The 25,934-nt window shown below is 40.0% G+C and overlaps 1 protein-coding gene across 2 annotated transcripts in view; it reads right to left on the reverse strand.

Annotated features, from left to right (window-relative positions):
• Positions 1 to 25,934, reverse strand: part of LOC143438119 (cytochrome P450 3A25) — a 34,885-nt gene that overhangs the window by 3,395 nt on the left and 5,556 nt on the right. The window contains exons 3-11 of one of the 2 annotated variants that reach the window (XM_076923701.1): positions 21,313 to 21,365; positions 18,385 to 18,484; positions 14,710 to 14,823; positions 13,117 to 13,205; positions 12,734 to 12,882; positions 11,109 to 11,236; positions 9,780 to 9,846; positions 6,768 to 6,928; positions 3,581 to 3,807 (exon numbers count right to left, since the gene is read on the reverse strand). In XM_076923701.1, coding sequence (XP_076779816.1) covers positions 3,581 to 3,807; positions 6,768 to 6,928; positions 9,780 to 9,846; positions 11,109 to 11,236; positions 12,734 to 12,882; positions 13,117 to 13,205; positions 14,710 to 14,823; positions 18,385 to 18,484; positions 21,313 to 21,365 — 1,088 coding nt within the window. The remainder of the gene's footprint in view (positions 1 to 3,580; positions 3,808 to 6,767; positions 6,929 to 9,779; positions 9,847 to 11,108; positions 11,237 to 12,733; positions 12,883 to 13,116; positions 13,206 to 14,709; positions 14,824 to 18,384; positions 18,485 to 21,312; positions 21,366 to 25,934) is intronic. The other variant, XM_076923702.1, reaches the window with a different exon arrangement.

Below are 25,934 nucleotides of genomic sequence, written 5' to 3' on the forward strand. Positions count from 1 at the left end.
GCAGAAATTGGCCCAGGATGGCAGCTCAAGACAGGACTGGGGTCTATATGGTTTCTAATGTTTCCACCTTCCAGACTTCTTCTTGTGCTGTTATACCTATACTGGAGGACTCTGGAGAAAGTTTCTAATCAAATGGATGAGGAAACCAGTTTCCTAGAGCTGGTTATGTTGCCAATGAAATAACTCAGTAAATAAAGTAGCTTGCTGCCAAGCCTGATGATCTGAGTTACATCCTCAGGACCCACATGGAAGAAGGGTAAAACAACTCCTAAAAGTTGTCCTCTGACCTCTACACACATGCTGTGGCATGCACACTCCTTCTTGACACAAATTTAATAAAATCATCTAAATCTAGTGATAAATTCATTGAGGGAAAGGTGCTTGAAAGAAAAAAGTGCTCATTTCTAATGTTAAGTAATGTTATTCTGTTTCACAAAGTATAGCAGAATAGAGTCACCCAAGAAAACATACATACTATGAAATAGCAGATTGTTTGTGATGTACTTTAAGTAAACAGTAATTCAAAATACAGCTGAAATGATGCTACATCAGCTTTTCTAAGTCTCTATGTGCACCAAAATATGTGCACCTGTAAGGATAGGTATCACCTTGTTAATGGAATTAACATTAATACTCTGGTACTCTGAATGGTATATTTATTGCAATTTCAACAATAATGATCATTTTAGAATTTTTAAAAGTTTTAATTCCAGTGTCTAGGGAGATTGCTCAGGGATCAAGAGAGTTTACTCTTCTTGCAACGGACCTGAGTTTGGTCCTCAGAGCCCTCAGAACCACACTTGGCAGTTCACAATCTCTTATAATTTAGTGTACTAGTCTCTCTCTCTCTCTCTCTCTCTCTCTCTCTCTCTCTCTCTCTCTCTCTCTCTCTCTCTCACACACACACACACACACACACACACACACAATTCTGTATATATATATATATATGTACATATATAACTGCATATATATATATATATATATATATATATATATATATATATATATGCATGCCAAGGGGTATAAAAATCACATATATGTGACTTTCTGTAAGAGGCATTGTAATGGTTTGACTAATTATGGCTCCAATATTTCGATGCTTAGTCACCTGGGAGTGGCACTATTTTTAAAGATTAGAAGGATTAGGAGGCATAGCCTTGTTGGAAGAAGTGTGTCACTGGGGATGGGCTTTGTCATTTTAAAAGGCCATGACAAGCCTATAATCTCTCTCTCTCTCTCTCTCTCTCTCTCTCTCTCTCTCTCTCTCTTTCTCTCCCTGTCTCCCTATGAATAGCTCTTAGTTACTGCCACAGTGAAAACCTATATGACACCATGCTTCCTGCCATGATGATAACAAACAAAGCCTCTGAAACTGTAAACAAGGCATCAATTGAATGCTTTCCTTCATAATAGTTGACTTTGTCATGGTGTTCCTTCACAGCAATAGAACAGTGACAAAGACAGAAGTTGGTACCAGGGACTGGGGTATCACTGTGACAAGTCTGTCCATGCTGTTTGTTGGAAGAATAAAAGCATTTGGGACTTTGGACTAGAAAAGTGGTTGGCTTATTTAAGCAGGATTTAGTGGGCCATCTTAGCTGGAGCATGGTGAATGCTGCTGAGGGAGGTATGAACTGTGACAGCAATGTTCAAGAAGTGTCAGAGAGGAAGAATCTTAGTAATAGGCCTAGAAGTCACTCCTGTGATCAAAAGAATTGGCTGCTTTAGCCTTCGTCCAAAAAAATCTGTCTGAAGCTAACTTGAAGAGTTCTGGATGAATGGTGTTGGCAGAGGAGATATCAAGACAGCATAGTTATGACTTTATCATGTGTTTATTAGTGTTCACTCTTATGCAGATCTATAATAAAAAGTAGACTGAACAAAGAAAAGTGTACAGTTTGAGAAGAAAGGGGGCACCAGAGATTTCTATAGAGCAAAGTCCTCTGTTCAAGAAGATAGACCCCAGCCAGCTAAGTTTCCAACTTGTGAGAAGGAATTAAAGGCAAGCTTCAGTAGTGAAGAAAACCATCTACAACAAAAAGATGGTGCAGATATAATTGAATGAGGGGGCCAAGTTCTAGCCTCAACAAGTAGCAGAGCCTGCTAGATTCAGCCACATGGTTCTGGCTTTATAGTCAAGGTTACAGGAAAGAAATTATGAAATTTCCCCCTAGTAAAGCTGCAGAGGCCACACATGTATCAAGGGTAACTGCATAAAGGCCCAGAGAGAACGTTGTGTGAAGCTCAGAAGGTGAAGCCTGGATTTCACTGGAAATGCTAAGATGTTAGAGATTCCAGTCTAGCCTACCTGCTAAGGAAAGAGGTAGACCAAGTGTAGAACCAGCTCAACAGAGAGAAATGTGTTGCAGTCAACAAAGCTGAAAGGAGTTGGAGAACAGAACACTTTGACATCAGACTGGGTGGTACAGAACTTGGACTCTGTCCTGTTGTGGTTTGACTTTGTTTTGATTCAGTATTTCCTCATTGTGGTCCATTTCTTCCCTTTTGGAATGGTATGTATATCTTGTACCATTGTATGTTAGAAGTTATATGATCTGGTTTTCATTTTTATTTTACAGGGGATTATAGTTAAGAGATTGCCTTGAATCTCAGAGGAGACTGAATTTTGCACTTTTAAAAATGTTGGGACTATGATTGACTAAGGGGAGTTTTGAAGTTGAACTGAATGCCTGTTTTTGCATTATAATATGGCTACAAGCCCATGGGGAACAGTAATTAAAGTGTGGTGGTTTGTATAATAATGGTTCCCATATTTGATTGTTTAGTCACCTAACAGTAGTACTATTTGAAAGGATTAGAAGGATTAGGAGGTACAGCCTTGTTGGAAGATACATGTCACTGGAGATGGGCTTTGAAGTTTCAAAAGCCTATGCTAAGCCCAGATTCTTTTTCTCTGCCTATGGGTCAGGATGTAGCTCCTAGTTACTGCCACAGCACCTGTCTGCATTCCACCATGTTTCCCACCATGATGATATAGACTAAACCCCTGAAACTGTAAGCAAGCCTCTAAATATTTTCTTTCATAATATTGCCTTGGTCATGTTCTCTGTCAATGTTAGTGTTTTTATTGCTGTGAATAGGCACCATGACCATGGCAACTCTTATAAGGGAAAACATTTAATTGGTGCTGGCTCACAGTTTCAGAGGGTCAGTTCATTATCATCATTTTGGGAAGCATAATATTACAAGACAGACTTGGTGCTGGAGAAGTCAAGAGTTCTACATCTTGATTTGAAGGCAGCCAGAAATGACTCACTCACTTCTGCAGGCAGTCAGCAGGAGGGTCTCTCCCACCCTACTTGAATCTTGAACATTAGACCTCAAAGCCCATGCCCACAGTGACACATTTTCTTCAAGGCCACACCAATTCTAAAGAACACACTTCCTAATAGTGCTACTCCCTTTGGGCCAAGCACTCAAACACATGAGTCTATGAGACCAAACCTATTCAAACCATGACAATATCTCTTCACAGCATGGAATAGCAAATAAAATAGATGTTATATATTTAACCTGCCTGGTTAATGATGAAAACCCCTTTCCAATATCTCTGTACCTTTCAGGGTGGAATTCCTCAGGGTCTGGCCAGTACTCAGGATTCCGATGAAGAGGATAAATTGGTATTACAACTACAATCCCTTTGGGAATGAACACTCCATTGATGTCCACATCTTTTTTTGAGACTCTCTCTAGTCTGGTAGCAATTGGGTACAATCTTAGACTTTCATTCACCACCATGTCCAGGTACTCCATGTCCATCAGGGCATCATAGGTGACAGGTGCCTGGGAAAAGGACACAGATGTTTCCAGATAAGGCTTAGATTTGATCTTCAGAAGCTTTAAGGTCTAACCTCAATTAGTGGAAAAGCTTAGTTTTATTAAATGATTCTACACCTATGATAATTGGATATGATGTATAACTATAAATATTGGAGCCACTGGGACACTCTCATGCCTAAATCCCACATTCTCATTTGGGAAACTTCTATACACAAATCCCCCATTCTCATTTGGGAACTCTCATGTACAGATCCTTCCAGCTCAGTACTGTAATGCTCTGATTTCTTTTTCTGTGTGAGTGTATATAGCTAATATATTATGACACTCAGACAATGTAGTCTCATATCTATAGACTATCAGCCAACACCAAGGAAATATATTGCTGTAAGGAACAAACTGCCTATTCCTGGTCCAACCAGGCTAACAATAACAACACCACATTTTGATAGCTCCTTTGATTTCATATGGAATTGGTTTAGTGATAGGTATAATGAAGGATTCTGGGTACGATGAGAGACTAGGTGCTGCCTCTGTGTGATTTGGTAGAGAAGAATCCAAAGAAAAAAATACTCTTTCTAGAGAAAAGAAGAGAAGAACTTCAGAAACACACAAAAGAAGTAGCAGGATAGGTTAAAAGCCTGAGGGAAGAGATGGGTGAACTCATGGGAAAGAAGTCAAGCTGACATTGGCTCCAGCTGCCCTGTGTCCCAATTTTGGGAGGAGGGTTAGTCAAAGGTACTCCAAAAGTTAAACCAGAAGATCTGATTGAAAGAGACTGCAGCGCCACCTTCAAGAGAAGCTCTCATTTCTCACAACCACAAAACCAATGCAGGTCTGAGCATGATAACTACACCCTCATTGACAGAAAGAGTTCCATAATCACTCAGCAAAACTCAGAGAACTTATTGTTGTAAATTGACCCACCAAGAGAGCCAGACAATTGGGTACAACTACAAGACACAGACTCTTTTGGTGAATCTAGGCTATTCAAGGTGACAGTTAATGCTAACTGTGATCCTCTTAGTATATATTTAGAAGATTCTAGGTTAACACCACATTGATACTGGTATATTTAGAAGACGCTAGGTAAACACCACATTGATACCAGTGTGGCTCTCTTTATTGTTTCACTATTCACAGTAGCTAAGAAAAGCAACTGGATTTGGTGTCCAAGTAGAGATGAAAGAATGGGTTAAGCAAAAGGGGTGCTTGTGCAAAAAAAAAAATGTTTTCTAACTACAGAGATATGAAGCCATAAAAGTTTCTAAAAAGAGGTGCACTTAGAAGTCAGGTTAATCAACGCAAACCAGAATCAAAAAGACTGTGGATGAAGGAAGAGAGGCAGGCAAGTAGGGAAAAATTAAGACAGAAAGAAAGACAGGGAAATAGAGAGTTAGGGAGGGAAAGAGGGAGGGAGGGAGGGAGAAACACACAGAGAGAGAGAGCGAGAGAGAGAGCGAGAGAGAGAGAGAGAGAGAAGAGAGAGGGGGAGAGAGAGAGAGGGAGAGAGAGAGAGAGAGAGAGAGAGAGAGAGAGAGATGTGAAATGAGAAGAGATCCACATACAATTCTGGGGAAGGGAGAATCCTGGTAAGAGAAGTCAGGGAGGATCCTGGAGGGCAAAGTGGGAAGAAGATGAACACAAGTCAGCTTTAATGTCATGCATAAGAGAATGGCCCAGTGACTCTCATTGCTTTGTGTCCTAACTTTTAAAAGGGTATAAATTTTAAAATGTTTAAAGCCATTTCCAATGGAGACCAGAATCCATGCTCAACAGCGTCCTTGGTAGCGGGATGAGCATAACAGGTGTTGCTTCCAGACCTGATGATGAATTCTGGAGAAGATGCATTTCACTCCACTCTGCCTGAACAGCCACATAAGGCCCAAGTAACTTTACAATTCCAAATCTCCCAGTTGAGCAAGTGGATGCTCAGTATGGGTATCATAATGTCTGTTGCCTGGCATGACATTCAAAAGACTATCCTGTAGAGATTTAGAGTTTGGTTTAGAAGGTGTGTGAGATGGGTCAAGGGGTAAAGATATTTGCCAATTCTGATGGCCTGAACTTGGTCTCTAGCAACAAAACTGTGAGAGACACGACTCCTGCAAGATATTCTCTGACTTCCTCACGTGTACAGTAGCATGGGCACTTATGCACACACACATAGTGTAAATAAAACAACAACAATAATAATAGTTGGCTTAGGAGCTGGAGACACTGGCTCATTCCTTGGATTCTTCACCTGTAGCTATATCACTGAGTGTATTCCAATACAGCAAGGGTTGAAACATTAGCTAATTCTAAGTGTTTGATCTGGAGACTCCCAAGAGGATGAGAGAACCTGGCAGGCACATAAACTGTAAAGCAGGCTATTGTCAGCAGAGGGTGCTGATACTCAAAGAAACTATTAAAGTTATGTTAGGTAACACCCAAGGTTTCAGACAGGAAGTAGTTTGACACATCATATATGCCACTACCAATCCTAGGGGTGAAAAAGAACCTTCTTAGCTCAACTCATGTGCATCACGCATATAAATGTCATGTTATTGAACACAGAGCCATTGAGAATAAAGTCTACAGCCTGCTGAGATCAATGAAGGCTAGCCTAGCACACCTCAGATAGTCAGAACAGCACCCCACAGATATCAGCAGAAATAACTTTCTAGACATGTGGTGATTGGTGCTTATTCTTAAGAGTCATACAGGTTTCTTGGGTATCTCCTACCTGGCTTTATTGTCATTATATACAACCGATCCACCAGAACCAGCTCTCTAGTTAAAATTCTGTATTTATTAGTCACATTCATTTGTTATGCATTTCCCATTATTTCTCTTTTAGACTATTGCTGGGTGGAAAAACCATTGTATACCGATTTATAAAAATTATCATTGCAAGTGAGACATGTTCTGTTAGTCCTTTACCTCTGCCTTCCCTCTGTGGGTAACATCCACCATCCACTCACCTTATTGGGCAGAGCTCTGTCAATCTCATCCTGAAGTTTCTTTTGCACATCAGGGCGAGTGGCCAGTTCATACATTATGAAGGAAATGGAGGTGCTTGTGGCATCATAGCCCCCAAAAATAAAAATAACACTTTGTGCTGCCATTTCTAGATCAGAAAGAGCTAAAAGAGAAAAATATATTTCAGATAAGGAAGGTCAAAGCAGAACATCATAGATGAGATGAGAAGAAATTCAAGTGGTGATCCCAGCTGTCTAGAGAAGAACAGAGAAAGGCAGTTTACAGTAACTGGAACGGAGTTCCACTCTGGTGTCTGTTTGAAACACCAGGTAAAGGCCAAATTATTTTCATACTTTAAATATATTTTATGTGTATGGCTGTTTTATCTGTATGTATATCTGTGTACCACATATATTCCTGGTATCCAGGGAGGCCAAGAGAGGTCTTGTGACATTTGATCCCATATGATTAAAATTACAAATGCCTATGAGCTGCCATGTGAATGGAATCTAGGCCCACTGGAAGAGAAGTCAGCACTATAAGCCATCTCTTCAGTCTCAAGGTCAAATTGTTTTAATCCAGGATTAATAATCTAAGATCTGTATTATTGATGACCACCTCTGTCAGGTTAAATTTATATCATCACAACAGGGCAATTTCAAGAGACAGGATTCTCTCCAAACTGTACTCTTATCACAGTGTGGGATAAAAACAAAGTATTGTCATAGTCGGTAGTGATTGTTAACCTGACAGGATCTGGAATCAGCAAGGAGACAAGCTTCCTGGAATGTTGTTGTTGTATTATCTAGATTTAGTTGCTTTCTGGATATGTTTATTAGGGTTTGTCTTAACTAAGTTTACTGATCTTGTTTCCAAATATTTACTTTCGTGTGTGTGTGTGTGTGTGTGTGTGTGTGTGTGTGTGTGTGTTTGTGTGTGTTGCCATGGAGGCCAGAAGATGGTGTCAGATTCCCTGGAACTGGAATTTCAAGTGTCTGTGAGCTCTGGAAGAGCAGTAAGTGTTCACAACTGCTGAGTCACTGCTCCAGTCCTGGAAGACCTATCTTAATTGGGCACCGTTCCATGAGCTAGCTTCCTGGACTGAATAAAAAGGAGAAACAAGGCAAGTACCAGCACTCATATTTCCTGGCTGTGGATGAAATGTGAGCAGCTACTTCAAACTCCTGGTGCCATGACTCCTGCCACCATGATGCACCATGATATGAGCCACTATGCACTGGCTGAAACCCATGAAATACAGAGACCTAAATTCAGACTATATAAACAATCTCAGTAGGTCCATCTTATAACATATGCACCACTCTGCAGGGTGGGGATGGTGGGGTGGGTGCTACATGTACCCATGGGCACTAGTAGATTGGAGATCTCTATACTTTCTTCTCAGTTCTTCTATGATGAGAAATTTCCTTATAAATTAATGTATTTTTTAGGAATCAAGATTATATAAGGGTTGGTAAGACAGATTAGTACATAAAAGTACTTTTTTGAGCAGGACAGGTGGGCTGAGTTTGGTTCATGGACAAATGTAAAGGTGTACAGAGAGACCTGACTCTACAAAGTTATCTTGTTGTCTTCACATGCATATCACAGCAAACACTCCCTTCCATACCACCCCCCCACACAAATGATATTGATTCTGCTGCTTCTGCTGATTATTAGTTTAAGATACCTTAAATGAAAGGGGACTAAAGAGATGGCTCAGAGTGTAAGAGCTCTTTTTGTGCAAGTGGGAAGGACCTGAGTTCAAATCACAGAACTCACATAAATAGGTATGGTCAGACAGTCTTATAATTCTATCAAAATGGGAATGGAGATAGGAAGGTCACTGGAGCTTGGTGTCTGCCAGACTAGATCCAGATTCATTTAGAGACCCTGCTTCAAATGAATAAGACAGCAACAGGACAGAATACCAACATTCTCCTTTGGTCTTTGTGAGCACACCACACACCATACACATACACACACCACATACACACCACACAAATATTCACACACACCACATACACACCACACATACACTGCACACCATATATACCACATACAAATATACACACATATCACACACTACACACCATACATATCGCATACAAACACACACATCAAAAACATGCACCATACTAGACATATATGCATACACACACCACACTAAACAACACACAAAAATAACAAGAAAGTAAAATAAAATAAATGGTAAGGACCCACAACATCACACAAAGGGCCCTCAGTGGATACACATAAGACAGTTTAATGCGAAATAATTAATAATCAAAGGGGCATAACCAGAAATGCAGGAGGTCATACTGATAGAAGCAAGTGAATGCATTTTTAAATAGTTAAAAATAGAATTTAAAATATTTAAACATTTGAGTATGCTGAGTGATGACTGGTGAGAACAGAATAAATGATGGAGCAGGAAGGCCATCATTCCATAGCTATAACAGTAATGACAATTTCCATCTTGAAGCATTCATGGATGATATCAAACCAGGGAGGGAAAGAATGAAGAAGGTGCATTCAGTGTATACTCTTTCCCAGATGCTGTTTATATAGAGAAGTAAAAATAAACTGCAGATGAAGCTGGTGAACACAATTCCACCATGCTCTCCCAGTGTCCATCCCCACCGCTGGACAGTGTGCTTTCTGAGAGGGCTTGGACAGAGATTCCTAGGCAGAGATTCAGAATTAGCAGGAAGGGATAATTTGATAATCAGAATTTTCTGTCATAGATGACCTAGCACTGAGGACTTCTGGGCATGAAATGCTTCCGTGTGGCTGCCCTACATGCTCTGGTCACACTTATACTGGTGTTCTTCTAGAAAGTTCCTGTGAACACCATACACATCATCCATGTGTCTGATGTGGGTGTCTTTTAGAAATCTGACAGAAATGCTACCATGCCTGTACCACTACCCCTGCCCTGGCACACACGTGTCCTGACACTCTTTTTCCTCGTGGACTCCTTGATTCACACACTGAGAAGCATCATTGATTACCTTTCTGGGACTCTTGGCCTTTGGAGTTCTGAGTATTCATCATCAGTTGAAGAAAATCCACTCGGTTCTGGAAGCAGAAAGAGAAATGGCAATTATGGATGTTTAGTTGGGAGTCAGACTTGAAACAGGGCTTCACCTCTCTTCTAAGAATATGGTCTACGGGAGTTTACAAGTGTGGCTTGAGTCATCAACGAATACGAGGATCTATGGGGCTTGAAAACTTGCTCAGTTGTTAAGAGCACTGAATGCTCTTGCAGAGGATCTGGGTTCAGTTCCCAGCACCCACATGGTGACTCATAAATACTTATAACTTCAGTTCCAGGTGATCCAATGTCCTTTTCTGGTCTCTGCAGGCACTGCACATACATTGTACACAGGCATACAGGCAGAGAAAAGCACTTGTACACTTAAAATTAAAAGAAAATTAAAGCTCTACCAGCAAGGCTTGGGTAGCAGGACCTTTCCCTGAGAGAATACAGCTTTTGGTCATCGTTCCTCTGATCCAAGTGTCTCTGGCTCATGAGCAGTCTCCTGGCCAGAGAGCTGCTTACTCCTCTCATTGCACATGCTCAGGAAAGTTCCCAAACTCCAATTCTCTGTTCTTTTCCTACAGTGCTTAACCAACAGCCTCTCTGATTAATTCTATCTGTAGCACTCACTGCCAAGTTTTGTGCAAACATCTCCTGGTGCTCCATACTCCAGATATTACAAGATTCTTTCTCTCTGATCTGCAGACAGAGTTTTTTTTGTAATTTCCAGGCCACAAATAGCAAAGCTAGTCTATCAGCTAGCAAACTATTTGTCTAATGAAAATATTTACCTATTAGTTGAGTGCCTGTGGCCTCACTGTCAAAACAATACCCCCACACAAAGCAAGGTATGCTCAAGTTTAACATGGGTCAATCTCCACCAGTTATGACAATATTTCTGTTGGAGATTATTGTCAAAATAAGAGGTTTAAAATAGAAATAATTTTTTGATGATATTAACTCTAGAGACAGAATAATAGGAGTAGATATAATTTCTATGTGCAAATTCTATTTTTGACATTTTTTTCAGTAAAGGGTGGTGGCAATGTTATTTGATTGTTACTTATCTCGGTGTATAACTATCTATCCTTTAGGCAAATGTGACACTGTTTCTCTCATTTTTTTCTCATGTTGAATCACACAGCACTTATTTTCTCCCTAAGATGTAAACACCATCTTGCTCTAATCATAGTTTTCTCTATTTACTTTTAAGAGACCACAAGGAAAGTACATAGATCACACAATGAGAACCTGATACATAACCAAACCCTGAGCATTATGACAGTAGTGTCCCATTTACCTTCTGGTTTGAATCAAGGCGATCTTTCTTCATCTTTTTTACAAATTTTTTGAAAAAGTTCATCGATTGTCTTGGAAAAATGGAAAGATTTAAGATCTCATATACTGGAGTAAGAAATGGAAACAGAACTACAGAGAAAAAATAAATAAATGCAGAGAATGAGTGACGATGTACTGTCCAGTGCCAACTGACATGTCTACAATGCCAGCCCTATAACCAAGGCTTAGGGAAAATCATGGAGGAGGTGTAAGAAAGGTTTTCAAGAAAAGAAAATGAGAAATCCTGCCATGAGATTGTATCTTCTATACATGACAGGAAAGTGGACCCATGAAATCTCAAAGATATTGTTGTCCAGACAAGACCTGTATAATGATAACATGGGCTGACATGCCAATGTCGAAAGGGAGTTTTCATAGGCTCTCACCGCTAGATTAAAAGCCACAGGAAATTAGGAACTACTGAGAGAAAGCATCAGTTTTCTCTAAGGATAAGACCCTGTTAAGCTATCTAATCTCAAGTGCTTGGCCATAAAATTTGTACATAAGAGAAATATTAAACTGACTCAGTAAGATATATACATGTGTATGTATGTACATACACACATATATGCATATATATACATATATGCACATCCATATATATGTATACACACCATATATATGTATATATATGTATACATGTATATGTATATGTATATACACACACACACACACACACACACACACATATATATATATACAACCACTATACTTAAAGGAGAAGAGTCATGAATTTTAGAAGGAGTTGGGAACATTCAAGGAGTTAGAGGGGGAAATAATTCAAATGTAGAACTCATGTATAACATTCTTAAAAAAATAAAATGATTCTTCATAATGTTGGACTCCAAAATGTGCTCTAAGGTGGTAATAATTTAAAAGTCAAGAAGAAAAATGATGTTTCAGAGGGGTATAGAGAAAATACAGTCCTTGAGAACTACTGGCAGCAACATTAAATGCTGTTCTGAGACCAACTTTTCAGTTTCCCAAGTCAAACACAGCAATCTTTTATAATAATTCACTAATTCCACACCAATTGCCTACCCAGAAAACATGAAAACAAATGTTGAGTCCTAATCTTGGATGACAGTGTCCATGACAGCAGTATTCACAACATCCCAAATCTGGAAATAACTTGAATGACCATTAGATGTATGGAATACAATTTGTCTACAGAACGCGGGAGCTTCAGCAAATGGTTCTGTTGAATATATGATGGTAAATGAAAGAAACTTGTTGACAAATTTCATATATTCTATAAAATATTTTTATTTTATTCTGATGCTATGCCCAGAATAGGCAGATCTACAGGAGTAGACAGTGAGCTGGGCATTTTCTTATGGTGAGGAGGAATAGGAAATTAGAATGAAGTGGTTTTCTTAAAGAATGCATTTTCTGGTTGACAATGGTGGTATCACCATTGTCAACCAGAAATAGTATCACCATTTGGTGAACTTTGGTGAACAAAACTTGAATTATATATTTTATGTAGTTGAATTATTTTTGCATGTGAACTATATCTTAATAATGTTGTTATTTTGACTGGCATGTAAAGGGGAGATATAAAGAGAGATAAAATAGTATACATACCTATAGAGAGAAGGAATGGATCAAAAAACTTAAATTTTAAGATCTTCTTGGCTTTCTGCACAAAGGGGTCCTGTGGATTGTTAAGGGAATCAACGTTCACTCCAAATGATGTGCCAGTGATCACATCCATGCTATAAGCTCCAAATATGCTGAGTGGAGAGAGACAAGGGAATCAACATTTGCATCAGAGGCAGCTCACATTTCTCAGCTACCCATGCAAGGAGCCACAGAGTCAGAACCACAAGATCATCAGTGGGGTCCAGGCTCCTATCACACTCACACCCCAGCATTTATCTGGTGTCAGTTTACAGATGTCTTATTCCTAGGGTTGAGAGGACACTAAGGTACTTACAGTCACATCAATTGCACTACCACTTACTTACTCTTTTGTGTTGATGGGCTCCCCTTTCTTTTCTTCTTGTCTCAAGTTTCTCACCAATATATCTCCATACTGCCTCATGATGGGGAACATCTAAGCACAAAACACACCTGTAGTGTAAATGTCAGTTTTATTTCCTCAAATGAAGGTATGAGATGAGAGCTGTATCCAAGATGTACAAAGACATGGCTTGGGTTGAAGCCAGGGTGTTTCCTTCTCTGTTTTATCTATCTCTAGGCATAGGCATGAAAGCTTCTAGAGTCTGTACAGTCTAATCTTCCAAGTTTAGTGATTCAATCCAGCTTCACTTGGCTTCAGCCTAAATTGCTCTCATTGTCCTTATACTAACGTTGGCAATACATCCTAATCTTCTGGCTCTTTCTTATTCTTTGGATAGTTCTATCTTCACCTGTGTCTATCTTGTTCTGTCTGCCACATACCACCACCACCACTACTACCACACTACTAATGTGTCTAGTCTGTTCTCTTTCCCCGACTGTTCTTAAGTAGCCTCTCTTTTTGTGGATTGTCCTGGTACTATTTGTATTTTGATGCTAATTCCACTTTCTAAGGAGGGGCGGCCTCTGAGGAGAAGTGGATCACATACTTGGGTGATTTCATGTGAACTTTCCTACCTTAGCTGGCCAGATAAAAGTTAGAGCCTGTGATTGGACAGTGGAAGGAAAAGGTGGGGCTGAAAGTGTTGCAGAGGGAGAGAGAGGAAGAAGGAAAGTAGATGAGAAGAGGAAGAGAGAAGAAGACAGAGGAAGAGGAGGTGGAAGGAAGATAGAGGCATATTGGCTTTAGGAACTGCAAGTAGCAAAGGATTTCATAGCTGGGGAATAGAGTAGTGTAGGGGTATATCTGCCCAACAAAGGCATGCAGTTTATACATATTAAAACTGAGTTGTGGGTTTTTTGCATGGGTTTACTGGGGTTGGAGAATTACTACAACACTCTGTTTTCTGTGTGCTTTTGTAAGTGTTGAGTGTATCCTATCTCTGATTCATTCTGTTAAATTGTTCTTTGATTTATCACTTTGCCCCTGTCCCTCACTTAGATGTTACTGTCAAACATGGTTGATTCCTTTTGCAAACTAACCTTATCTTCATTTTTAGGGATAAAAGGTATGTACTAAGGCTGTATCTACATTTCAGGCAGATCAAACAGCAATTCAAAGCATGTCTACATTGAAGCCAGATCACATAAACCTAGAAGATCTTTGGATATGATTCCTTGCCAGAGCAGCCATGTTGTTGGATTAAAACTCCTTTATTCTGTAGCTAAATGAGGAATTTCATGTCACAGAAAGACACATCATCCCAGTCATTAGGTGATGAGTGGGATGTTACAGTTGATTTTTTATGATGTGTCCTCTTCGTATGAAGACAAAAGACCATCTTATAGGAATTTTTACTCAGTGGACTGACTCTTGGAAAGGGACTATGGACTTGTTTTCTACCTGTCTTGGTTTGTTCCTCAAGTAAACACCCTCTTCAGCATCACCTCAGAGGACCAACCCTTGGAAAGGGACTATGAGCTTGTTTTCTACCTGTTTCTGTATTTGTTCCTCAAGTAAACACCCTCTCTATAATCACCTCCTTGAGTTTGCCACTGGTGAAGGTTGGAGACAGGAGTGTTCGAAGTCTTTTCCATTCTTCATTCTCAGATATGGTAATGGCCTTTTTCATAAATCCCACTGGCCCAAAAGGCTAGAGTTCAAATGGAAAGAAAGTTTATCATATTAAAATTATGATAATCTTCACAATTTCAGAAAGTATATTAAACAAGCATCATTTGCTTAACCAATATTACTGTTAAGTGTCTGGATCTTACTAGATGTTCAACAATCTTCTATTGAAATTTTCTGTAATTCTTATAAATGAAGGTGATATCTATACACCTGGTATAGCTTCACATCTTTCTATGATAGCAACTTGTCTTGGCAAAATATTACTACTGTAAACAGTATGAGGAGTTGGAGAATAGAGATAATGCTTTGATGCTAATTTAAAAAAAACTGTAGATGTTATAAAATATTTACTCAATATTTCAAGATATAATGCAATTATTTTATCTTAATTTTCCATACATAGACATGAGGAAAAGGAAATATAATTATGTTTCTCTGCTAGGAACTTTTTTCCATCATGTATATTGATGAACATTGGATCAATGGAATGTCTACATCTGTCTGTCTATCTATTTACATATATGTATTTATATGTATATATATATATAAAATCCTTCAGTCAACTTCACACTTAGTAATGAAAGGCTGAATGTTTCACTCACTGATTTGTAGCAATTTAAAAATGTCTGCTCTCACTACTGTCATTCAGTCTCATCCTAGAACTTCCAGCTAGTGCAATAAGGCATGAAAACAAAATAGAGCCGGGCAGTGGTGGCGCACGCCTTTACTCCCAGCACTTGGGAGGCAGAGGCAGGCGGATTTCTGAGTTCGAGACCAGCCTGGTCTACAGAGTGAGTTCCAGGACAGCCAGAGCTACACAGAGAAACCCTGTCTCGAAAAACCAAAAAAAAAAAAAAAAACCAAAATAGAAAGCATACAGATTGGAAATCAATAAGCAAAAATATTCTTATTTTCAGGTCACATATTTGTCTGTGCAGGACATATCAAATAACACACCAAGAATTTATAGAAATATTAAGTGAGTTTGGCAATTGTTCTATGATACAACAGCAATTCAAAATCAACTGTTTGTATTTAACATCAATTATATTAGAAACATTTCAAGAATGTTACACAGTATTCAAACATGTCCAGAAATGTTATATGTTAAGTCATTTATGCTTAAGATACGAACTTAATAAAACATGTACAGGGTTTTCAGCTGAAACCTATAAAATTTCCATGTAGTAATCAATAGAAATCTATAAGTGTAGAACACACAATAGTCATCAGTTAGATGACCCAACACAGAAAATGTGCATATTAACTCATGGGTCAGTTTCAAATTTTCATCAAACTAAGGTCATTATCAATATAGACAATCTTGTTCTGACTTTTGCTAGAAAGATAAAGGGTCAAGAATATTTCAATTAACTCTAGAAAAAGTACATAGAACAAATCCACCTGATGTACAGAATCAGTTATCAATAAGATGTGATCCCAGAGGACAGAAAGATATTGTGATCAAAGGAAGAAAATATAGAATGAGAAAAGGTTTCATACAAATAGGTTAGTAGGCAAAAATCATTTTAGATTTATTTACTTTGCATGTGTATTTTCCTATATATATATGTCTATTCACCACATGTTTATAGTGCTCTTAGAGGTCAGAAGAGGGCATTGGATCTCTGGAGCTGGAGTTGCAGACTATTGTAATTTGACATGTGGGTCCTGGGAGTTGAACCCGGATCCTCAGGAAGAAAATCAAGTGCTCTTAACCACTAAGCTATCTCTTTAGCCTCTGAATAGGTTTGGATAATGCTACAAGAATTCTATGGAGGGAACAGTTTTCCCTAAATGATATACAAGAACCAGACACAGATGCTGGAACATGAGTCTTTACCTGAGTTTCAAAGTACAAATACATTATAGATGCTAATGTACAGAATAGAACTATGAGCATATATTGTTTAAAAAGTTAAGAGTGCTAGGCATGGCTGAGGATGTAGCTCAGTTGGCAAAGTGCTTGCCTGGCATACATGAAGCTTTGGCTTAATCCTTGGCACTGCATAAATCAGGTGGGATGGCACATGATGGGAACCCCAGCACTTGAGAAGTTAAAGGTTGAGGCAGGTACACATGAAACTTTATTAAAAGAAGAGTACCAAGCAGAATTTAATCAGATGTGATCCCAAAAGCACATCTATAAAAAGAAAAATGGATCAGGCCCTGTGAGGAAGAAAAAACAGGCTATGCATGGCCACTAGAGCATACTTAGAAGAGAAAAGCTCTATGGTAAAGAAGGAACAGTCTTGTGTTTTGACTGCATGGATCTCACATTTAGATTTAGAAAATGTGACAATCTGCAGGGAGCTTCACATATACATACACAGACCAGAGAAATTTAAAGAAACGGTGGACAGTATCAATGCCAATCTCTTTTGTGTATCAGTTGTGTCCTACTTAACCTTGTCAACTTGACACAGCCTGGAGTCAGTCATCTAAGAGCCTTGAATAAGGAATTGTCTATATCAGACTGGTCTGCAGGCATGTCTGTGGATTGTCTTGATTACTAATTAATGTAGGAAGACCCAGTTTACTTTGGGCAGTACTATCCCTAGGTCTTGTGCTTTATAAGGAAGATGAGTCTGAGCAAGCCAGTAGGTAGCTTTTCTTCATGATTTTTTTGCTTCAAGCTCCTGTTTGAGTTTCTGTCTTGACTTCATTTACTAATAGAGTATGACTTAGAAGTGTCAGTCACTGAACCCTTTCTTCTGCTAAGTTGCTTTTTGTCAAAGTGTTCTTTCTTTCTTTTTAGAATTATTTATTTATTTTATGTATATGAATACACTATAGCTGTCTTCAAGCACACCAGAAGAAGGCATTGGATCCCATTACAAATGGTTGTGGGCCACCATGTGGTTTTTAAGAATTGAACCAAGGACCTCTGATAGAGAGTCAGTGTTCTTAACAGCTGAGACAGCTCTTCAGCCCTGAGAGGGTTTTTTTCAGAGCAAGAGAAATAAAAGTAGAAAGAACAGAACTGTATTATATTTATATTATATCATATTTATACAAGATATCACTATATGTATATATAGTGATATAATTTATATATATTATATAATCTCCATGAAGAGCACCAAGAACTTTCCTGAGAATGGTGGATATTTACTGTTATTATATAATTACTCTACAAAATTTAAATTTAATGGATTGTTGTAATGGTTTGAATAGAAATGGCCCACACAGTCTCATATATTTGAATGCATGGTCATAAGGGAGTGGTGCTACTTGAGAGGGATTAGGAAGTGTGGCTTTGTTAGAGAAAGTGTGTCACTGGGGGTGAATCCCAAGCCAGGTCCAGTGTTTCTCTCTTCCTGCTGCCTGCTAATCTTGATGTAGAACCCTCAGCAACCTCTACAGTGCCGTGTTTGCCTGCATGTCACTGTGCTTTCCACCATGATGACAATGGACTAAACCTTTGAAAGTATAAGCCAGCCCTGATTAAATGTTTTCTTTTATAAGAGTTGTAGTGGTCATGGTGTCTCTTCACAGCAATAGACTATTGACTAAGACAATAGTAAAGGTTTATATTTAAAAAAAAAAAAAAAAAAAAAAAAAAAAAAGGGTTGCCTACCCGGCGGTTTGTGAAGACTGAGTAACATTCTTTCACCAGCACCAATTTGATGAGCTCTGGATCCATAATAGCCAACATAGGCTGTGGACCATCATAAAACCTAAGGTGGGAAAACAGAATGGACTGAATCTCAGAAGCCAGGTTCTACAGCAGGAGTCACACACAAGATTTCAGTCTTGAGCCTTGATGCACAGCATATACCCTCAGCTGTATAAAACATAATAACACGAACTTCTAGTTCAAGTTCTGACCACAGAACTGGGTAGAGTCTCATGAAATGAAGTCTTAGGTGGTTGAAGCTGGGAAGAGGCAGTTAGGGCAAAACAGCCTTTCAAAGACATCCTGATTATTGCCAACACCATTCTTGGGTGTTTAAATATTTTAGTATCTGGGTTGGAGGTTTAACTCAGTGGTAGAGCCCTTGTCTATCAAGTGTGTGGCACTGGGTTTGATACAGAGATATAAAAAGATTTAGAGAAAATGAACAAATGATTTCAAAGTAAAAAAAGTATGTATTAGAGGAAACTCAGAGATAAACTATTTAGTGTTTATAATAATGTTGCAGAAACAGTGACTTCAGAGAAACTAGAGGGCAACACAGTACAAGCCTGACATTGGTCATATGGTCTCTATGAGCTGTGTCACCTCAGCAAATCCTGTATCCAGGCCTGCGGTCTGAGGGTGGATGAGAGGAGATGAAGAGGCAGAGCTACCTCCTGCTTTCTTATATCTCACAATAAAATAGGGACACCTCCTCCAAGTCTCCAAAGCACCAGCTGTACTGACAGGAAAGGATTGTATCCTTGGCTCAGCCATTCAACAAAACCACTGAAGACTTAACCTTGTGGGAGTAAACCATGGCTGTCTATTTCCCCGTGTTTCTTCTTCAGTGTCAGCAGAATCAGATGGACAGTAAATACCCATATGTAAAAGTTCTAATCTTGGATTTAATTAGTGGACAAAAAGCAAAATTGTACACAGATGTCCCATTCAAGGCTGAGCAATCTTCAGTCTCTTAGTGTCTGCACATTGACCAGTTGTCGATCTCCATGTTAATCATGGTCTACTGAAGAAAGGAGCTTTGCTGATGAAAACCAAGAAGTGAGCTACTGTGGGTATAATAACCAGTCATTTGGAGTCCATTCAACACGATGTCTATTTAGCAGACTGATAGTAGCAGATTCTCCTCCCAACACTCAGGGATCATTGCAGAATCAGGGAGAAAGATTCTAAGAGCCTGAGGTAGAGGATGCCCAGGAAACTGGTCTGAGTACAATGGGGCAATTGTACAGATGGGGCCACCCTGGTTGTCACAGCATGCACAAGACCTCCATAAGCTCAAGAAAGGCAAAAATCCCAGCATGGAAAGGGGAGGTTGGCAGGAAGTCCCATCCTTAGCTGAGGAACCATTAGTGACTAATGGAGGCAGCTCTCATTTCCTCCCCTCCCACCCCCCCACCATCATCATTTTCCTCCAACTTCATGTGTTCTCTCTCTTATTTTTAACCCTACTTAGTGCTGCCAGTATGTTCATGTGCGTAGGGCCAGCCAAATATTGGAGCATGGGATAGCTGTTTGGGGACCCATCCCTGAATAAAACTTGTTTTCCTATCAAGCTATGATTTGCCAACTTCTCAGCTAGGTAGGTGTGGGACTTTTGGACCATCTCCCCACTCCATGCTGAGATTTTGCCTGGCTTGATCTTGTGTAGCTAGGGAGGCTGCCAACACTGAAGGAGAATGTACTGCTAGATAGCCATAGCAAAAAGATTAGCACAGGTCTCAACCCTCATCAGAGAAACTTCTTTTTAGCACAGCAGTTCTTAACTTGTGGGTTTCAACCACCGGAGAACACACATTTCTAATGGTCTTCTGAATTTTAACACCCTTTGCAACTTAACAGTTACAAAGTAGCACTAAAAATAAATTTATGGTTGGGAGTCCTTAAGACCATGGTCATGACATTCAGGTTGAGAAGTGCTCTTTTAGCATAACATGGTGATTATCACAGAGATCTACAACTGCTCAACATGCAGTAAGAGTAAGAGATTGTAGAGTGTTCATTGTGCATGGGACATCATTATCATACCCTGTCTTAGTCAGGGTTACGATTGCTGTAATGAAACACCAGGACCAAAAAGCAAATTGAGAGAGGAAAGGGTATATTTTTTCCACATCCATATCTGTGTTTATTACTGAAAGAAGTCAGGACAGGAACTCAAACAAGACAGGAACCTCAAGGTAGGGACTGATTCAGAGGCCATGGAGGAGTGCTATTACTGGCTTGCTCAGCCTACTTTTTAAAATAAAACTCAGGGCTACCAGTCCTGGGATGGTACCACCCACAATGGGCTGGGCCATCCTCATCAATCACTAAGAAAATACCCTGCAGGCTTGGATGCAACCCAATCTTATGGAGGCATTTTCTCAATTGAGGCCTCCTCCTCTCACATGACTTCAGCTTGTGTCAAGTTGTCATAAAACTATTCAGCACCCCTCCCCCTTCCAAGGCTCAGGGATCATCCTGGAAGATGGGCTGGAAGGATTGTAAGAGCCAGAGGCAGCAGATGACTACAGAACCTGTTTTCTGGATATAGCAGTACAGTCCCACATTTGAACTGACATCACCTGTGACTGCATGCACAGAATTGTAAGGACTGCCACATGTTTCTGAACATGTACTTGGAGGTTCTGAACATAGCCTTAATGTATTAGAAGGTGGTAAGCCTTAGGTTTTTGGGCTACCAAATCCCAGGGAGTGCCATAACAGGTAACAGTGTCATCTGAATTCACACTCTTCAACTTGATGCCTATGTCATGTACCACATCAAAAAGCTTCACCCCAAGAATGATCTGCTCACACTGTCCTTATGCAGGGGAGTGCATTATTCTAATAAGTACACTGAATGGAAGATTCCAGAAGACTTACCCCCATATTTTTCCATACTTTTTATAGCAATCATCGTCAAATTTCCACATGCCCTGGCAAGACAAATAAAGTAAAACTTGTTATTGTTCTGTTATGTGGGGACGTGAAAGGGGTCTTGATTTTTGGTAGAAGTGCTGGCTGGAAGTAGCCAGGAGAGTCTGCAAGGGACGAGAATCTATTCTGCCATGCTCCCAGAATCTAGGCTCTTAACACGTGGCGTGGAACTCCATTAACCTGAGCTGTTCAGTCACGAAGGACATTGCAGTCCCTCCCAGAGAGGTTTGTCACCCTACACAGGTAGAGGGCATGACTACAGGCTTCAGCCTCAAGAGTTTTCCATATTAATGAGTTACCTAAAGGCCAGAGGGCATAGATAATTAAGTATTCTTTTCCCAGTCCCTCTTTCCTTCTTCTTCTTCCCTATTTAAGTCAGATTCCCCTGGCTTAAGTGGGAGGTGCATATCTAGATTCAACTATAATCCACCATGTCAGTAAAGCTCTTGGAACCCCGGACTTTCTCGTGTGTTATTGGGGCCTGCTGTCATGGTACCGTGGAGGGCTTCTCTGCGTTCAGGGGTGCTGCACCAGAGCTCTCTCCCTTCCCCTCGACTTTCTTAATGCCGGCTGTGCGTCTCACATTCTTTCATCTTAGTTCTGTTTTGCCACCCCCTCCTTGGCGTCTTCAGGCCCTGAATGGAGACTCCAGCCTTCCGGGCCCACTCGAGAGTTCTGTGCCCTGGCAGAATCAGGCCGAGTTCACTCCCCACTTGGGGTGCGCCCTGCTCTCATGGCCCCATGCCTGCCTGGTGTCACACAGAATGAAACGAAACATGCTTCTGCCATGCTGAGCTGCAGTTTCTGCCACTCTGAGCTGTGACAGATTCAAGGACCCACAACACAACAGAGAACTCATGCTAGCACGCAGGCTTCAGCTTTTCCCTACACTGTTACATACTGACTGCTTCCTAACTAGGCACAAATGACTAAAGGTTCACAAAGCTGGGCTTCCTGTCTCACTGGCAAGCAGAGGCAAGTTCTTTTTTATTTTATTTTTAAAAAAGTTTAAATTACTTTACATCCCACTCACTGCCCCCTCCCACATTCTTTCTCCCCTCCCCCTCACCTTCCCTCTCTGAGTGGGTATCGGTCTTCCTGGGTATCTTCCCACTCTGGCACTTCACCTCTCTACTAGGCTAGGTGCTTCCTTTCCCACTGAGGCCAGACAAGGCAGCCCAGCTAGAAGAACATATCCCACATACAGGCAACAACTTTTGGGATAGCCCTCCCTTTCCAGTTGTTTATGATCCACATAAAGACCAAGCTGCACATCTGCTACATATGAGCATTGAGGCCTAGGTTCAGCCCATGTATGTTCTTTGGTTGGTGGTTCAGACTCTGAGAACCCCAAGGGTCCAGGTTAGTTGTCTTTGTTTGTCTTCTTGTGGAGTTCCTATCCCGTTCTGGATACGGAATCTTTTCTGTGACTCTTACATAAGAGTCCCCAAACTCCATCCACTGTTTGGCTGTGGGTGTCTGTATCTGTCTGAGTCAGCTGTTAGGTGGAGCAGAGGCAAGTTTTTATTAGAGGTATCTAAAGGTATGGGGGTGGGGGAAGACTAGTGGAATTATCTGTAATAAAAAGTTTAAGCTCTTCTTGCACTTCCTCCGTGTTGTACCTATTGAAGGAACTGTCCTTATCAATGGGTGCCAAGAAACTGTGCACTTCAGGTGATTTGCTTATGCACATTGTTTCAGAGATCCTAGAAAACTCTAAACTATCTCCTCTTTGGACAGGTGAAGAATCCAATGGGAAGGAGCATATGTGGGCTTCCTGGTGCAAAAAGATAAGCTTTTATTTCCTGCCTTAACTCCTATCTTATAAATATGAAAGTTTGACAGGGGTTTTGCCCCACATGGACTCCACATTGTAACTCCAGTTCTAGGGATCTGCTGCCCTCTTCTGGGCTCTTCAGGCAATGACTGTACATGGTACACAGACATGAATGCAGACAAAACACACACACACACACACACACACACACACACACACACACACACACATATTTAAATATAAGGTGAGACAGTGAAGCCAGGCTTAGTGACACATGTCTGTAAATGTTAGCACTCTGGAGGTGGAGTTAGGAAGATCACAAATTTCATGGTTGGCACAGGCTGCATAGTGAGATCTGGTGCCTACAACTAAAACAAACAAATAAAAAATCCAACCCTAGAAAGAAGTGAAACAGAAACAATAGGGAACATGCGAATGTGAGAGAATACAGTCAGTATGACTATCACAGTGGGAAAATGAAAAAAATGGAAGATGAGCAGAGTAGACCACCTGGACCCTTGGGATGCTCCAAGTCCAAACCACAAATCAAACAACTCTTTGGTTGGTGCTCTACAGCAGGACAGAGCTAAGAAAATACTAGCCCTGAGTTTTAAATATTAAAGATGAGAAATGGGGATTTCCTATTGTTACATTGCAGCTGTGATGTAGCTCAAGAGCACAGTAACTGCCAAGAACCACCTGGGTTGCATCTCCTGCATGACATAAATCAGGGATAGTGGCTTCCACCCATAATCCCAGCATTTAGGATGTGGAGGCTGGAGGATCAAAAAAATCAAGTCATCTTTTTCTACCTAGAGAGTTCTAGGCCAAACCTGGACTACCTGAGACCCTGTAAGAAAATACGTTTGACTATAGGAAGTGTGTTCTAGGTCTTAGGGGAGCTTTGTAGTATGATTTGTTTTGTGTGCCTGGTCCTTTAAAGGACCCATGCCTCTTGGAATTCTGGGAACAGGTGATAAGATAAACAGCCAGCAGAGGCTGAGAGCTGGGAATGGGATTCAGGGGTAGGAGAGAGATGATTCCAGGCAACAGAAAAATGGGGTCAGAGAGCAGAGAGAGAAAAAGAGTTGGTGACAGTTGAGGCAGGAGAAGCTGAGCTGAGACAGAGAAGATATTATTAGGAGAGAGGAGAAAAACTCATATAGAACCCACAAACAAAGTAGAGAATATAAAGATTAAATAAAGATTAAAACCTAAATTAGTACTATTTGTAAGAAAAACTATGGAGTTGTTTGTAAGAAAAATAAAACAAAACAAAACAAAACAAAACAAAAATTAGAAGACATGTGGCCACAAGTGTGGCTAGGCTGAATAGGAGGCTTGATTTCAAGTAAAGATAGAGTGAAAAGCAGGAAAGGGAGGAATAAATACTTTGTTTGAAAAAGCCTGCAAGGTATTTGCTGAGGATGTTGTTTAGAGCAGCCTTATCTGGTTTTAAGTAGCATTTTTCTTCTTTTCCTAGTTTAGGGCTATTTTTTGTTTATAAAAGAACAGCTGAGCAACTGAGAAAAATGTGGGTGGAATTATAGAAGCTTGAGAATCAAAAAATGGAAGAAAAAAGTGTCAAATTCAAAAAAGAGGAGAAAAAATAGGTTTATTTCCAGTGACTGAACCAGAGAGAGGGAGTTTTCTTCTGGAAGAAAGGGGGAAGGAACTGTGCCAAAAGCCAGTCAAGTCAAAGAAATGAAAAACAGGAGGATGTTCCAATGAGACAGCCTTTTTCAGGAGACAGTGTTAAACCACAGTACCTTTTGAGGATAGGCAGTCTTAGGTCATCAAATTACCAACAGCATTCCTAGTCATTATATAGCATATGCTTGCTAATGGGGGTGACCCACACGTTTATGATGAAATAGGAGGGTGCCTGTAGAAATGACAGCCCTACAACATTTTAAAGAGGTGATGATGCCTTATAGGATGCGATCTCCTTATTGAAACAAACTCTAAACAATTGAGCTATTTGAAGTAGAATTATTTCCCAAGACCAGAGGGAATTGGTAACAGCTTTACTAGAGGCTAGCCTTCAATTTCAGTAATTGTCATGCTGGATAAAGATCAGGAATTTGGAACAGTGCAATAGAGTGAGGGGAATGAATATAGCAAGGGACCAGTTGATAGGTGAAGGCTGGCATGCTGATATACAAGATGGGTTCAATTTGAATACACAATAATAGAACAATGTCACTTAGCAGCTCTAAGAGCTCTGTACAAATTTGAAGAGCCAGGAAAAGAGTTCACATTGTTTACAAAAAATATAAAAAGCTCAGGGACAGCCTTCATTGAAAATTTTTTTTACAAAGATTGGTCTCAGCAATAAATAAAACTATATCTGACCCTGAAGCAAAATAGGTGTTGATAAAGACCCTAGCATTTGAAAATATGAATACAGAATGTCAAAAAGTCCTGTTAAAAGACCACTGAAGGCACAGGCAGCACCCATAGATGAATGAATAAAGAAACACAATATTGGTTTAAACATACACCATGCTAATAGCTAGAGGTCTCTGATAGCAAAACACCTGCTGCTTTAATTGTGGGAAATATGGAGATTTGAAACAAAAATTTGAACAAACTATTTTTAAAGGCAATGTTTTTTCTAAATATAAGTTTGAAAAAAGGCCTAGGCTTCCAGGGGTGTGCAGGCACTGTGTCAAAGGTTACCACTGTATGAAATGAGTGTCCAAGAGAGAAAGCCAAGGCAATTTCTTGCCATCATGAAACAAAATGGTGGATGGGGAGGAGGGCTAGCTCAAGACCCTGCAGCAAAAAG

The sequence above is a fragment of the Arvicanthis niloticus genome, chromosome 24 (assembly GCF_011762505.2).
Source record: "Arvicanthis niloticus isolate mArvNil1 chromosome 24, mArvNil1.pat.X, whole genome shotgun sequence".
NCBI classification, from domain to species: domain Eukaryota; kingdom Metazoa; phylum Chordata; class Mammalia; order Rodentia; family Muridae; genus Arvicanthis; species Arvicanthis niloticus.